The following is a 13279-nucleotide window of genomic DNA, read 5'->3' as shown; positions in this document are numbered from 1 at the left end:
AAAGTGGTTTTAATACACTGTGTGGCCATGATCTAGTAGTATTGCACTAGTTCCGCGATATTACATTTTTTTTCCGGACAAAGACAACGTTGTGAATGGACAAGTACTCATTTTACTACTGAGTACTGTGAAAGAATGTGAATAAAGAGCCCTATCCAAGGACTCAGCCATCCGCCGCCTGTACGCGGGACTTGAACCGAGGACCATCAGATCCGAAGGCGAGTATCATATCACTAAACCAATTACATATCTGTACGATCGTATCCGTATAATATTGTTTTATTGACGATGTGTCACATTTTGGACTTTAAATGTTTTTTAGCTTCTAAATCACCGACGCGGTGGTGGGTCAGGTCGGGTCGCATCTTCACGTTCGGCGTCCTTACTTATCCCAAAATTGTAAATTTTAAAGGCGTCCATCCCATCCAAACAGGGCGAGAAAGTCATTAATTTTTCTCACACTTTTATCCGAGGTCATCGCATTAATGGAGGCGTAAACACGGATGAATGGGGGCCTAGGTTATGGTAGTTAATGTATGTTGTTGTATGGCGGATGTTGTTTTGTGTAACTAAGTACCTAAACCACTTTGTTCTGTTAATAATATGTTATGTGTCCTTGTGTGTGTGTGTGTGTGTGTGTGTGTGTGTGTGTGTGTGTTGTGTGGCAACAAATTAATTTGTATTATCCGAAGAGAACTATGTAAGTGTTCCATCGATGACATATTATCAACTATCTAATGTTCTCTCTAACGGGGGGGGGGGGGGGGGGTCACAATAGCTCAGTTTGGTAGAGTACTCGCTTCAGACGCAGAGGGAATCAAGATCGATCCCGGGTGCAGTCGAGATTTTTTTTTTCTGACTCCCATGTCCACCCAGTTTTGATTGGATAGCTGTGTCTGTTAGATCTGGCGGAAAGTACTTTACTAGTGTCCTATCCAAATGGTAGCAAGCAATTGCTATTGTCCGTTTCACGCTATGGTTTAAGGTTCTAAAAAAAATCATTCTAAAAATAATTTTGGCCAGAAATCCTGAACTTCAAACTTTATCGATCGATAAAAATGACGCTCAGCTTGTCCAAAACTTTCAAGCGAGGGATTTCAAGGAAGATTTAAATCCAAGACCCAGGTTTGAGAGTTTTTGACAACATGAGGTGATTTTAAACGATCGATATTTCAAGGACGAATTTTCTGGCCAAAATATTTTTAATCTTTTTTTTTTTTTCTCAGAGTACTGATGATTTTGAGTGGATAGGGTGGTTTAAAAAGTCTTAAACCTGAGAAGTACATCAGCAGTGATTGAGTTGCAGGGTTTTATTTTAACTCGATAACGCTTTCGTTTTTAATACATGTGATATATTATCATACTATTTCCTAAATAGTTGCAAGTATTTATTGATTATTTGAGAGTGGATGAGAGTTGGGGGTGGTACAGTAGAGGGATAGAGGTCAAGGGGGGGGGGGGGGTGACGGGCGGGAGGGGGGTGGTTGGGGGGGTTGAGTGAGTGGGTGATTGAGATATCTGCTACCTCTAATGACGTCTTTGCGGTCAGCACACGCGTCACCTAGGCGCCTCTTACCCCCAAGGGGTGCCGATAAAGCGCCTCAAAATAGTATGAGTAATGTCTTTATAGATATTGAAATGGACACCGCGAGTGTTAAGGTAGATTTATTTATCCTGTTATGTGGTTTGGTTGTTGGTCCTGCCTGGTGGAAAATTGATAGAAAGAAGACATTACATTCAATGTATCTCTACGACATGGAATTGTAAATGGTTTCCATATCTCTCTTGACATTTTGTTCACATTTAAAACATATTTATCTCTGTGTTATTGTACGGCTTTATGGTCTTGTGGTCCTTTGGTATAACACTCGCTTTGGACAGGTAGATCCAAGGTTTGAGTCCGGCTCAGAGCGGGGCAAAGTTGAGTCCTTGGAAAAAGTTCTATATTCTCATTCTTTCAATGTACTCTCTTCCCCCCCCTCTCTCTCTCTCTCTCTCTCTCTCTCTCTCTCTCTCTCTCTCTCTCACTCGCTCTCTCTCTCTCTCTATCTATCTATCTATCTATCTATCTATCTGTCGATCTATCTCTCCCCCTCTCTCTCTCTCTCTCTCTCTCTCTCTCTCTCTCTCTCTCTCTCTCTCTCTTTCTCTCCAATTCTTTTTAAAGAAAATTATCACATTGATAAATGGCTCGCGGAATCTTGTGTTCCCATTTGAAGCAGTCCCCTTTGTCTTCTTTTTTTTCTTTGGTGGTTTTTTTTTTTTTAACTTCAAACCACTTAACGTATCTTCCGACATTATCTACTAGTTTTTGAGCGGCTATGTGGTCTATGTACGGCTATGTGGTCTATGTGCGGCTATGTGGTCTAGTTGTATGACACTCGCTTTCGGATCGGAAGGTCCTGGGTTCGAGCCTCTCGTTCGGCGCATAATTGAGTCCTTGGAAAAGGCTCTTTACTCACTTTCTCTCACCGTACTCAGGTGTAAAAGGAGTACCTGGCCGTTAACAGCGTTGTCTTAGTCCGCAAAATTGTAATATCGCCTAACAGGCGGCATGTCCCGTCCTTCATGTTAAATGATGTTGACCAGGGACCCCTTGTAAAGCGCTTTGAGCACATTTCGTGGATATTGCGCTATATAAAGCTCAATTTTTTTATTTTTTTTTAAATTTAGTTTCGCAGCGCATTAAAAGCCCCTTGACCCTCTCCTTACGAACTATATGAAAATCGTCACATTTGTGACGATTCAATATTTCAGATTTATTGTAATGCACATGACAAACTTTGAAGACAAATTAAATCTTTGTTCTAGCTGTGATCATTTAATGTTTTATGAGACACGTCATTCTCTGGTCATTCTCTGGACAAACGTCTCATTGCTTTTGAGTTTAACATTTTTTCGTCGTTTTACAGGTACCATATGTGACCCATCGTCTCAAAACGGTATTATGTCGGAACGAACCAGATGCTTAAAAGCCGAATTAAATGTTAAACTGGTCAAAAATATAAACTGTTGGCATTAGCACCCTAAATTATGGTATCCATTCTCTTCAATAAAACATACCAACTCAACACAAATCTGATATTTCTGGCTATAAATTCAATTTTCAACATCTTAACAATCCCGACTTAATACCGTTTTGAGGCGAATGGTCACATATTAATCCTGTTTCTGTATAAATAAACACGAATGCAATACAACAGTTAGAATATCTTCTAGTTTGCGTGATTCAAAGGTGAACAATACAAAATAAAATCAGCAAAACAAACAAATTTACTGTTGAGATTGTATATACTTGGGTCAGTTTTGAATTGTTGCATTGAGGACAAAAATAGAATAATTATACCTCTTTGGTTTTGGGGGAAAATCCGATTTGACCATAGCAAAATTATTTCGATGCATCCCTATTTTATTTTTATGGTTTCCTTTCTTCACGCATCCGGTTTTACTAAAAATAGATTTTGACGCGTTATGATACTCTGACCAGAATGATACCAGAATGATAATTCTTAAAGTGAAATCGTTATATCCGAGAACTTGTATTTCCAAATATATATTTAAAAAACTGGAATACATTTCGATTAGAATGATATATAGGTGAGCTCATTGGAGGGGTATTGTAATTTTTTAAAATGAGCTTTATATAGCGCAATATCCACTTAATGTGCTCAGAGCGCTTTACAAGGGTCCGTGGTCAACAGTAACATTTAACATGTAGGACGGAACATAACGCCTGTTAGGCGATATTACAATTTTTTCGGACAAAGACAACGCTGTTAACGGCCAGGTACTCATTTTACACCTGAGTATGGTGAGAGAATGTGAGTAAAGAGCCTTTTCCAAGGACTCAACTATGCGCCGAGCGCGAGGCTCGAACCCAGGACCTTCCGACCCGAAAGCGAGTGTCATACCACTAAACCACATAGACGCACGAGTCTTGAAAGCCGGCGTTTGAAATTTCAACTCGTCTTAAAGGCATCGTGATTTTATCCTACATGTTAAGCATTGCTGCTGTCTAAGGATCCCTAGTAAAGCGCTTTGAGCACGTTTAGTGGATATTGCTCCATATAAATGCTCAAATTAACTGCTCAATTTGAATTTAAATTTTATACTTAGGTATCTCTTTTTGATATCAATTTGACCCCGACATATAATACCGTTTTAGGGCGACATGTCACAATTCACTTCCGCCCATGAAGTTATTTAACTGTACCTCGAATGGCATCGATTAAGCTTAACATTCAAAGATATATTTCAGGCTCACCCCGAAGGAATACCGTTTTGAGTCGGCAGGTTACATATAATATATAATCCCAAAGACTAGCGGATGGATGCTCGTACTCTTTACAACCGACTCTGTCATATCCCAAAGACTAGCGGATGGATGCTCGTACTCTTTACAACCGACTCTGTCATATCCCAAAGACTAGCGGATGGATGCTCGTACTCTTTACAACCGACTCTGTCATATCCCAAAGACTAGCGGATGGATGCTCGTACTCTTTACAACCGACTCTGTCATAAATAACGCCTAAAACGTTAGCCTTACGTAACACACGTACAGAATATTATGACGCTGACAACGGTCTGAATGACTGACTACTCAAAGCACTATGCTGTCTGCCCCAAGGACACAATAATTTGATGTAATGTAGCTTACCGGACCATTTGTTACGCTGACAATGTAAGCTTCTCTGTTCCGCCACAAATCACTCTAGTGACAACGTTGTAATAAAGATTCGCATAATTACACTGGATGATAATAATAATGATATATCGTAAGAAATTGACTTTATACTTTGGATGTCAACCTTAACTCACTCAATCCTAGAGATTTTTGCTACTTTTCAAAATTGGATAAAATGTATTAAAAATGAGCAGAATAGATTACTGTAACGCTCTCTTACAATCGTCACCAAAATATGTAATTAGACAGCTTCAGAAAGTGGAAAATAGAGCTGCTAGAATGGTGACTGGTTGTGGGGTGAAAGAACATGTAACCCCGATTTTAATATCTTTGCATTGGCTCCCTGTTGACAGCCGAATTATATTCAAAATTTTATGCTATGCTTTTAAATGTTTTAATAAGACAGCTCCTGTTTACCTACAAAACATGGTTAATTTCTATGTGCCGGAGAGAGAACTTAGATCCAGTGGTCATGATCTCTTCCAGGTTCCTCGCTGTAGATCGTCTTCTAGCGAGAGATCTTTTAGCCAGTCGGCACCCGTCTTATGGAATCAACTGCCTTCATCCCTCAAAAAATGTCCAACTTTTGAAAACTTTAAAAAGAAACTCAAAACATATCTCTTTAGGAAATCATTTGATATTTAAAATTTCTATTAGGCCTACATGTTATAGATATCCTAAATTTTCATCTTGTAGCACAGTGCGTGGTAATTAAATTACAAATTGATTAATGCTATTCCAATATGATATATTTTATGCTTAAATTATCGATTTATTATTGTGTTTTATTTGCATTGTAAAGCGCCTCTGAGCACATTGTGGATCTAGGCGCTATATAAATTCATTCATTATTTTTATTATTCAAATTCATTCATTATTATGTGCATAGATATTTTTATTCAACCACCATTATCAGTAAAAACTAAAAACATTAGCTTTGATACTAGATACGCCTATAAGTTGTCTCAGAAAAAAAAAATATTAATAAATTATAGACATGGGGTAAAAGTAGCCCGGCTAAACTACGGATATAATCGGTGTGAGGGTTGAGTGAGTTAAAGAAAAGCGATACCAAGTGTAAGATGTGAACGGAATATCTGCCATGACCTGAAAAACATATGTTTTTTAAATCAAAATTTTGGCCAGAAAAATCGTCCTTCAAATATCGATCAATTAAAATGTCCTTCATCTTGTAAAAAAAAAAAAACCCTCTCCAATCTGTTATTCCTTTTTAAAAAAAAAAAGATTTCATGGAACGAAGTCCCAGGTTTGAGAGTTTTCACAAGCTGATGGTCATTTTAAACAATCGATATTTAAAGGACAAACATTCTGTAAAAAGTGTCTTTTTAGAGTATTGACAGATATCCAAACCTTGTTTATTCACCGCGTTTTTAGACAAAGAGACATCAAATGAAAAAATTATTATAATTCACTCTCTCTGGGTTGAATCATGAAAAGCCATTTTTAAAAATCTGAACATTGTATTGACTTTGCATGTTCCAAAGTGGCAACTTGGAGAGCAGGCACTGGTGTGAGATAACTATTTGGAAAGGTGTGTATGAACGTCGCCATCGTTAACATATTAGTCTGACACTAGAACCGTAGCCATCGTTATGTTATCGCCTGATACTGAAATCCAAAAGGACCTGCAGTTTGACGTCAATATTTGGTTTTTGCACCGCCTTGTGAGTTGTCGTTAGTAGAGCTCATGGAAATAAGTTATTTCATTGGTTGAACTATTGAATACAACTCACGATTTGTTTTCTTTTGTGGCCAAAGACTGGCATTTTGACGTTATTTTTTGGTCAGTGTCAGGCTATAACTTTACGATGGCTACGGTCGAAGCGGTGCCAGACAAAAGCCGAAAGAAAAGTACAGCCTACCTCGCCTGGGGAGCACGCGAGGCAGGCTAATTTTATTGGGGGTTGTATTTCTTGTCATCCTCATTCTGCTTTGTTTCATAACATTATTTCTGATTTTTAGTTTTGTATTTTCCACACATTTTTGCCTTTGAGATGTAATTTCAGCCATTTGTTTTTGGTTTTGAGCCCGAAACATTCCGTGTTAAGTATTTAAAAATTGTTGTATTTATTTTTGTTCTAATTTTAACTCACTCACCCCTAACACCGACTATATCCGTAGTTTACCCGGGTTACTTTTACGTTTACCTCATGCCCCATGCCTATTTATTACATTTTTCTGAGACAAATTGTAGGCGTAGTATCAAAGTCCAAGCTAATGTTTTTAGTTTTAACACTTAACATGTTAATGGTATAAAACTGTCTATGTACATGCTCATTTTTAATACATTTTTTCCCCATTTTGAAAAGTAGCAAAAGTCTCTAGGATTGAGTGAGTTAATCTATAGCCTCTACTATAGCTTTATATTTATTTACAAAGGATCACTTCCAATTTGGAGAAATGATAAGCTTCCTCCTTTATGTGAGTGATTTGACAATCTCTCATGACGCTTTTCTGTTCTATTTTCAGATATTGAAACCAGCAAGTGCAGACCGCCATATTGTCACAGAATCAACTTTGACCTCTCGGTTATTCGGGAAAAGGAAACATTAACTTCCGCCGAATTACGTGTGTTCGTTGAGTCTCCTCACCACGATTCACAAGGATGGAGGAACAATGGCGGCAACAACAACAACAACAACAACAACAACAACAACAATAACAACAACAATGGCCGGCGTGTGTCCGAGGCCAGACCTCAGGACGGCGCTGTGTCTTCTCCCAGAGGGCGGAAATCAAACAACGATTTATCCTACAAACAGCGCATCGAAATCCACGAGATAATGCGCCCAGCGTTTCCGGACGGAGAGGTTATCTCTAGACTGGTCGATACGAAAACCGTCCACGCCAAGCACAACAACACGTGGCAGAGTTTTGACATTCACCCTGCAGTATTGAAATGGAAACGAGGCTCCAAACACAACCATGGATTGGAGATTAGAATATTTCCATCATCGCCTTCATCGTCATCGTCATCATCATCATCATCTTCTTCGTCGTCAAAGTCTTCATCGTCGTCATTATCATCAAATGTAGACAATCACCACCATATTCGTTTGAGGCGATCTGTAGATCAGCCCGATTCGGAATGGGCGCAAAAAAGACCTTTCTTGGTTGCATTTACAAACGATGGCTCAACGCCTCTTTCTTCTTCTTCCTCTTCTTTCCTTAGATCGAGACAAAGGAGAAGTTCAAATAATAATAACAATAATAGAAATAATAGGAGAAACAAGAAGAGGAACAGGAGAAAGAAAAATAAAAATAGAAAGCGAAAAAGAAGGAGGAGGAAGAAGAAAGGGAATAGGAAAATGTGTAAGCGTCATGCTATGTACGTAGATTTTACAGAGGTTGGCTGGGATGACTGGATCGTGGCCCCACCTGGCTACACGGCGAATTATTGTGATGGAGAATGTCGAGCGCCGCTTCCGGCATTCACCAAGGCTTCCAACCACGCCCTGATCCAGGCACAGCTGTACAGCGTGAACCCGAGTGCCGTGCCCATGGTGTGCTGTGTCCCAGTGGACATGGCGCCCATTTCTATGCTGTACCAGGACGAGAAGAACACGACGACCATGCAGAATTATCAGGATATGATTGTCAAAGAATGCGGTTGTAAGTGAAACACGACAAGATCGATAACTGTTCTGTGTTTACGAATCAAAGATTGTAAATCTGAAAGAGATGAGTGGAATTTCTAATTCTGGTCGTTTTATAAACGGGGCAATTCAATTCGAAATCGCCGAAATTGTATTTTTGAGTTTCTTATTTTGAATATCCTGAAGTTGAGTAATCCAGATAAAAGGAAGTCACAGAAGCTACACGCAAACGCTACAGTGGGATATTAATGGAAGTCTCATGACCGTTTCAAGCGGCCTCGACTTCTATTCAAACCAAACACAAAACTGTAATTGGCGACGTCAGCCAAGTGCATTTCAGGTGCATTTCAGATTCGAATATCACCATATTGTAAGATACAGTTCCTGTGACGTTGCATTGAATGCTAGAACAAATCATGATTGACAATGAAGCTTTTAATTTGTGTATATAATTGACTTGATTTCATTCTAATAACCATAACGATTGTAAGACTCTTATTGTCTGAGCTTGTAGTTTCGTGGAGCGTCAGTCAGTCAGACATCAAGAATGAATGGAGTTTTCGTGATATTTTGACTAAAGGTATCGATGGTATTTATTGACAACTTATTATCTATTCATGCGAGAGAAAAAGAGCTCGAATTATTTTGATTTTGTGTGGCATAGTTGTATAAATAAAAACAAAAAAGAAACATGCAACTGACTGGAAGCAGTTTTATTTCATTGAATATCCCGTAGAGAGAAAGACCCCGTTCCGGCTTCTTTCACAGAGGGCGAAAATTGTAACTTAATATATCATAGTTGTTGTTGTTGCTGTTGTTGCTGTTGTTGTTGTTGTTATTATTATTATTATTATTATTATTATTATTATTATTATTATTATTATTATTATTATTATTTATTATTATTATTATTATTATTATTATATATTATATTATTATTATTATTATTATATTATTATTATTATTATTATTATTATTATTATCATTATTATTATTATTTTTTTTTTATCATCATCTTTATTATCATCATTATCATCATCGTCATTATCATCATCATTATTATTATTATTATTATTATTATTATTATTATTATTATTATTATCATCATCATAACCATCATCACTATTATAACTGTTATTCCCTCATCTACTGTGATGGCTGAGGTCAACGTGACATCAAAGATTTCAGAGATTCCTCCAGGATTTGTGATCATGTGACCAGATAGTTTTAGATTGAACCAGATCGTTTGAAGAGTTTCAAAACTATCGCTCGAGACAATCTGGAGGCATCTTTGTTTCGTTCCTCTGGCAAATTTCACAATTTAACTAACTCATTTGTGACTAACAGTCTCAAAACGGTGATATGTAGGGATTTCTTTTTAGTTAGATACTGACTGATTTGGGGAATTTTGTCCTCTCAATGTGGTCAAGGGGGGAGGGGGGGGGGTAACTACTCTTCTCTTATATCCTTCTATAATATCTTTTTCCCAACTTGCTCTTTGTCTTTGTCTTGGAATGAGATAATTTAGTTTTGCCGTGGCCATGACCGGAATTCTTGGCTGTGAGGGAAACTTATGAATAGTTGTAGTCTGGGGAGATGATATTTTTCTAAATTTTAAATCATCTCTCTGTTATATCCTGTAATATTTTTTTAAAGTTTTGAATACCGTATCTTCTTAGCATTTGAGCATATTCCTCTTAGCAAGATCCTGTGCTTGTTCCTGGATGGGACTTTTAGGTGATCTCAAACAAAGCATATTGACCTTTTCCTCTCGGAATATATATTATCTGTTCCCTATTGTCTTACCTTTTCTCGGGTACTTTAAGTGTGAATCTATAATTTTATTTTTACTATGGTACCTCAACTTTTTTCCTTGATGGCGCTGAAATGACCTAAAAGTTGCAAGTGCCATATCCCCCCCCCCCTCCTATAAAACCGTTTGAGGCGATATGTCACAATTGAGATAAATTGTCTAGAATTTGAGCACGGTGGGATTTGTTCATGTAATTGTACAAACTTTTTAATATGGATGTGTTAGTGAATTTTGCATGTTTTGAGACAAGAAAGTTATTGTAATTAATATGAGAATTGGATTTTTTTCACAATAATTCAAAGTAGATCATTTATTGTAACACAGGGTCAGGTCCTTGACCTCCTTTGGTGGGCGGAAAGGTCGCTATTTCAGTTTCCCTCTTTATCTGGATGGGGTCTTGTGACCTCCCATTATGCCGAACAAAGAGGTCATTTTCTGTGTCTTCTATCCCCCAAATCTGTTTCCTCATCCATGTTGATCTTGACTGTTTTCTGGATTGACATTGCTTAGTTTTAACCTGGTGCTCGTGGGGATCCTTAGCTAAGAGGGAGACAGTTAAATATATAGTACCTTTTTTTTTTTCTTTGAAAGATGATATTTTTTTCCATTGTAAATCACCTCTCTGTTATTACTTTTACGGTTTTTAGTTTTTAATATATTATTACACTTTGTAAACATTCGAGTTTGTTCTTCACAGCGGGATCTTGATATTTTGCTCGAACCTGGATGAAACTTTTAAGTAATGTCAAAATAGCCACATCGATGGATTGCTCATGGAATCTCCTGTTCCCTATTTGAATCGGTCCTCTTGGTCTAACTCTTTCTTTGGCGCTTTTAACTACAACGTGTCTCTAATCACAAGGCGGGATTCCTGACCTCCCATAGTGAGCAGGGAAGCACTTATTGTGTCCTCTATCCCTCTATATCTGTTTTCCAACTTGCTTTCTGTCTTTGTCTCGGAATGAGATCACTTGGTTTTGTCCTGGTCCTGGCAGGATACCCTGGCTGAGAGGGAAATAGTCAAATGTATAGTTTCGAGAGATGATATTTTTTCCCTTGTAAATCATCTCTCTGTTATGCAATGTATAATGTTTTGTTTACATATAATATTATATATGATTTGTAAACATTTGAATGCGTTCCTCTTAGTGCGGACCTATGCTTGTCTCTGGATGAGACTTTTAGGTTATCTCAAAGTACTTTGAGAGTGTGCTCTTGGAATCGTCATCTGTTCTCTATTTGAACCAATTCCCCTTTGTCTTACCTTTTCTTGGGTGCAATCATTGTAATTCTAGAACCTTTTACTATCCCATTTTATTCCTTTTTTTACTGGCGTTGATATGACCTTAATGTGTTACAACGCTGTAAAACCCTCAAAAACAAACAAAAACGTCCCTAATCATCTCCCATTTTACGTGCACTGAAATGACCTAAAATGTACCGCAAAACCCCTCAAATACAAACAAATAAATGGTCGTATTTTGTAATAATATTATAACCCCTGCCAATGTAACACTTGTTAGTAAATTGTTTTAATTCAACAGTCGTGACGTCACTTCCCTCGTAATGACGCATGGTAACTTAGTAACTGGTACTAAACTATCGGAACAATGGGGACGCCCTTATGAAATACTTCTCCGACTTCTCGTATAAAAGTGTATCCAGAGGAGAAAGACATTATAAATCTGATCATGTTTTGACTTTTATACATTCATTCTGATCACATATCATGTGAAAAAAATCTAGATAGCCAGAATGAAGAATAAAAAGTACCGGTTTTATTTGTTTAGAACCAAACTGCTCGTTGCTGGGCGGACGTGACATCAGACTATTGAATCCAATTGCTTTTATTAATAAATTCAAACAAACAAAAATATGTTCTGTGAAAAATACTACCTATCTACCTCTTCAAACGCTCACCTCACCACGAGAGATAAAGCAGACGCCGAGAAAAGAAAGATAGAGCAAAGGAGTAGAGAGAAGATAGCAGATATAAATTAAAATTAATGTGTTTTGTATACCTATGTGTAGGTGGATGGGAGAGCAAGAGAATGATAGGAGAGAACGAGAGATGGGAGACAGAGAGGGAGAGATAGAGGGATGAAAGAGATGAAGAAAGATGAATATTTAAATATAGAGTGAGAGAGAGAGGGACAGAGAGAGAGGGACAGAGAGACAGAGAGAGAGAGACAGAGAGAGAGAGAGAGAGAGACAAAAAGAGAGAGAGATAGAAAGAGAGAGAATATCATTGGTGTTGGACTGATACTCATTTAGTCATTATATCCCCCTCCCCTCCCCCCCCCCCCCCCCCCCCCCCCCCCTCCCCCACACCCCAAATACCTTTCCCATGACCTTCTTAAAGTTAAAGATATTATTATAAATTACGTCCCTTTGGGTGCGGTCTTTTCACCTAGCATGGTAGACATAGAGACCACTTGCATACTCCTATCACCCATAATATCCCTTTCCATGTCTCAACTCTTGTCTTTGTTCAGGATTGAGATCGCTCGGCGTTTATTCCTGGTCCTCGCAGGGATCCTTTACTAGGAGGGAGATAGTCAACTGTATAGTTTTGTTGTTTTGTTGTTGGGTTTTTTAGTTGTTTTTTTTTTTTTTTGGGGGGGGGGGGGGGGTTTGTCATTATTATTTTTTTTTTTTTTTTTTTTTTTGAGAGAGAGAGAGAGAGAGAGAGAGAGAGAGAGAGAGAGAGAGAGAGAGAGAGAGAGAGATGATATTGTTTTACTTGTAAATAATCTCTCTGTTTGCAATATGATAGTTTTTAATTTTTATTTCCCTATACTTTTGTACTTTATAAACATTTGACTGTATACTTTGTTGCGGGAACATATGTTTGTGCTTGCCTGCCTACTTGGAAATTTTAAAGTTCGTAAATGTTGTGAGATAAAAATTGTATTCGCAATAGTTAACTTTAATGATCAACAATTTACTCACAAAAATCCTCATAATACCGCTTTGAGACGGTGGGTCACATATGACCTAAACTTTTTGCGACCGCCGTAAGACCCTTAAAAACAAAAAACAAAAAAACAAAAACATAATGGATCAATATAATTTGAAGGAGGAGTTTTCTGGCCAAGACCTTAAAATATTGTTTTTATTTTTTTTTAAAGATAGTACGGCACTTATCAGAAAATCAGATCA

General features: G+C 37.7%; 1 protein-coding gene across 4 annotated transcripts in view; it reads left to right on the top strand.

Annotated features, from left to right (window-relative positions):
* The window catches only part of LOC144962503 (bone morphogenetic protein 2-like), a 125039-nt gene extending 115866 nt beyond the window's left edge, over positions 1-9173 (top strand). For 3 of the 4 annotated variants that reach the window (XM_078895501.1, XM_078895502.1, XM_078895504.1), the window contains one exon: positions 7178-9173. In XM_078895501.1, coding sequence (XP_078751627.1) covers positions 7178-8328 — 1151 coding nt within the window. In that variant the 3' untranslated portion in view covers positions 8329-9173. The remainder of the gene's footprint in view (positions 1-7177) is intronic. The other variant, XM_078895503.1, reaches the window with a different exon arrangement.
* Positions 9174-13279: the final 4106 nt, after the last annotated feature.

Source organism: Berghia stephanieae, chromosome 1 (genome assembly GCF_034508935.2).
Source record: "Berghia stephanieae isolate SIO BIC M18660-M18661 chromosome 1, UCSD_Bste_1.3, whole genome shotgun sequence".
NCBI classification, from domain to species: domain Eukaryota; kingdom Metazoa; phylum Mollusca; class Gastropoda; order Nudibranchia; family Aeolidiidae; genus Berghia; species Berghia stephanieae.
Note: the sequence above shows the minus strand (reverse complement) of the source record. Positions and strands in the feature narration are given on the sequence as shown.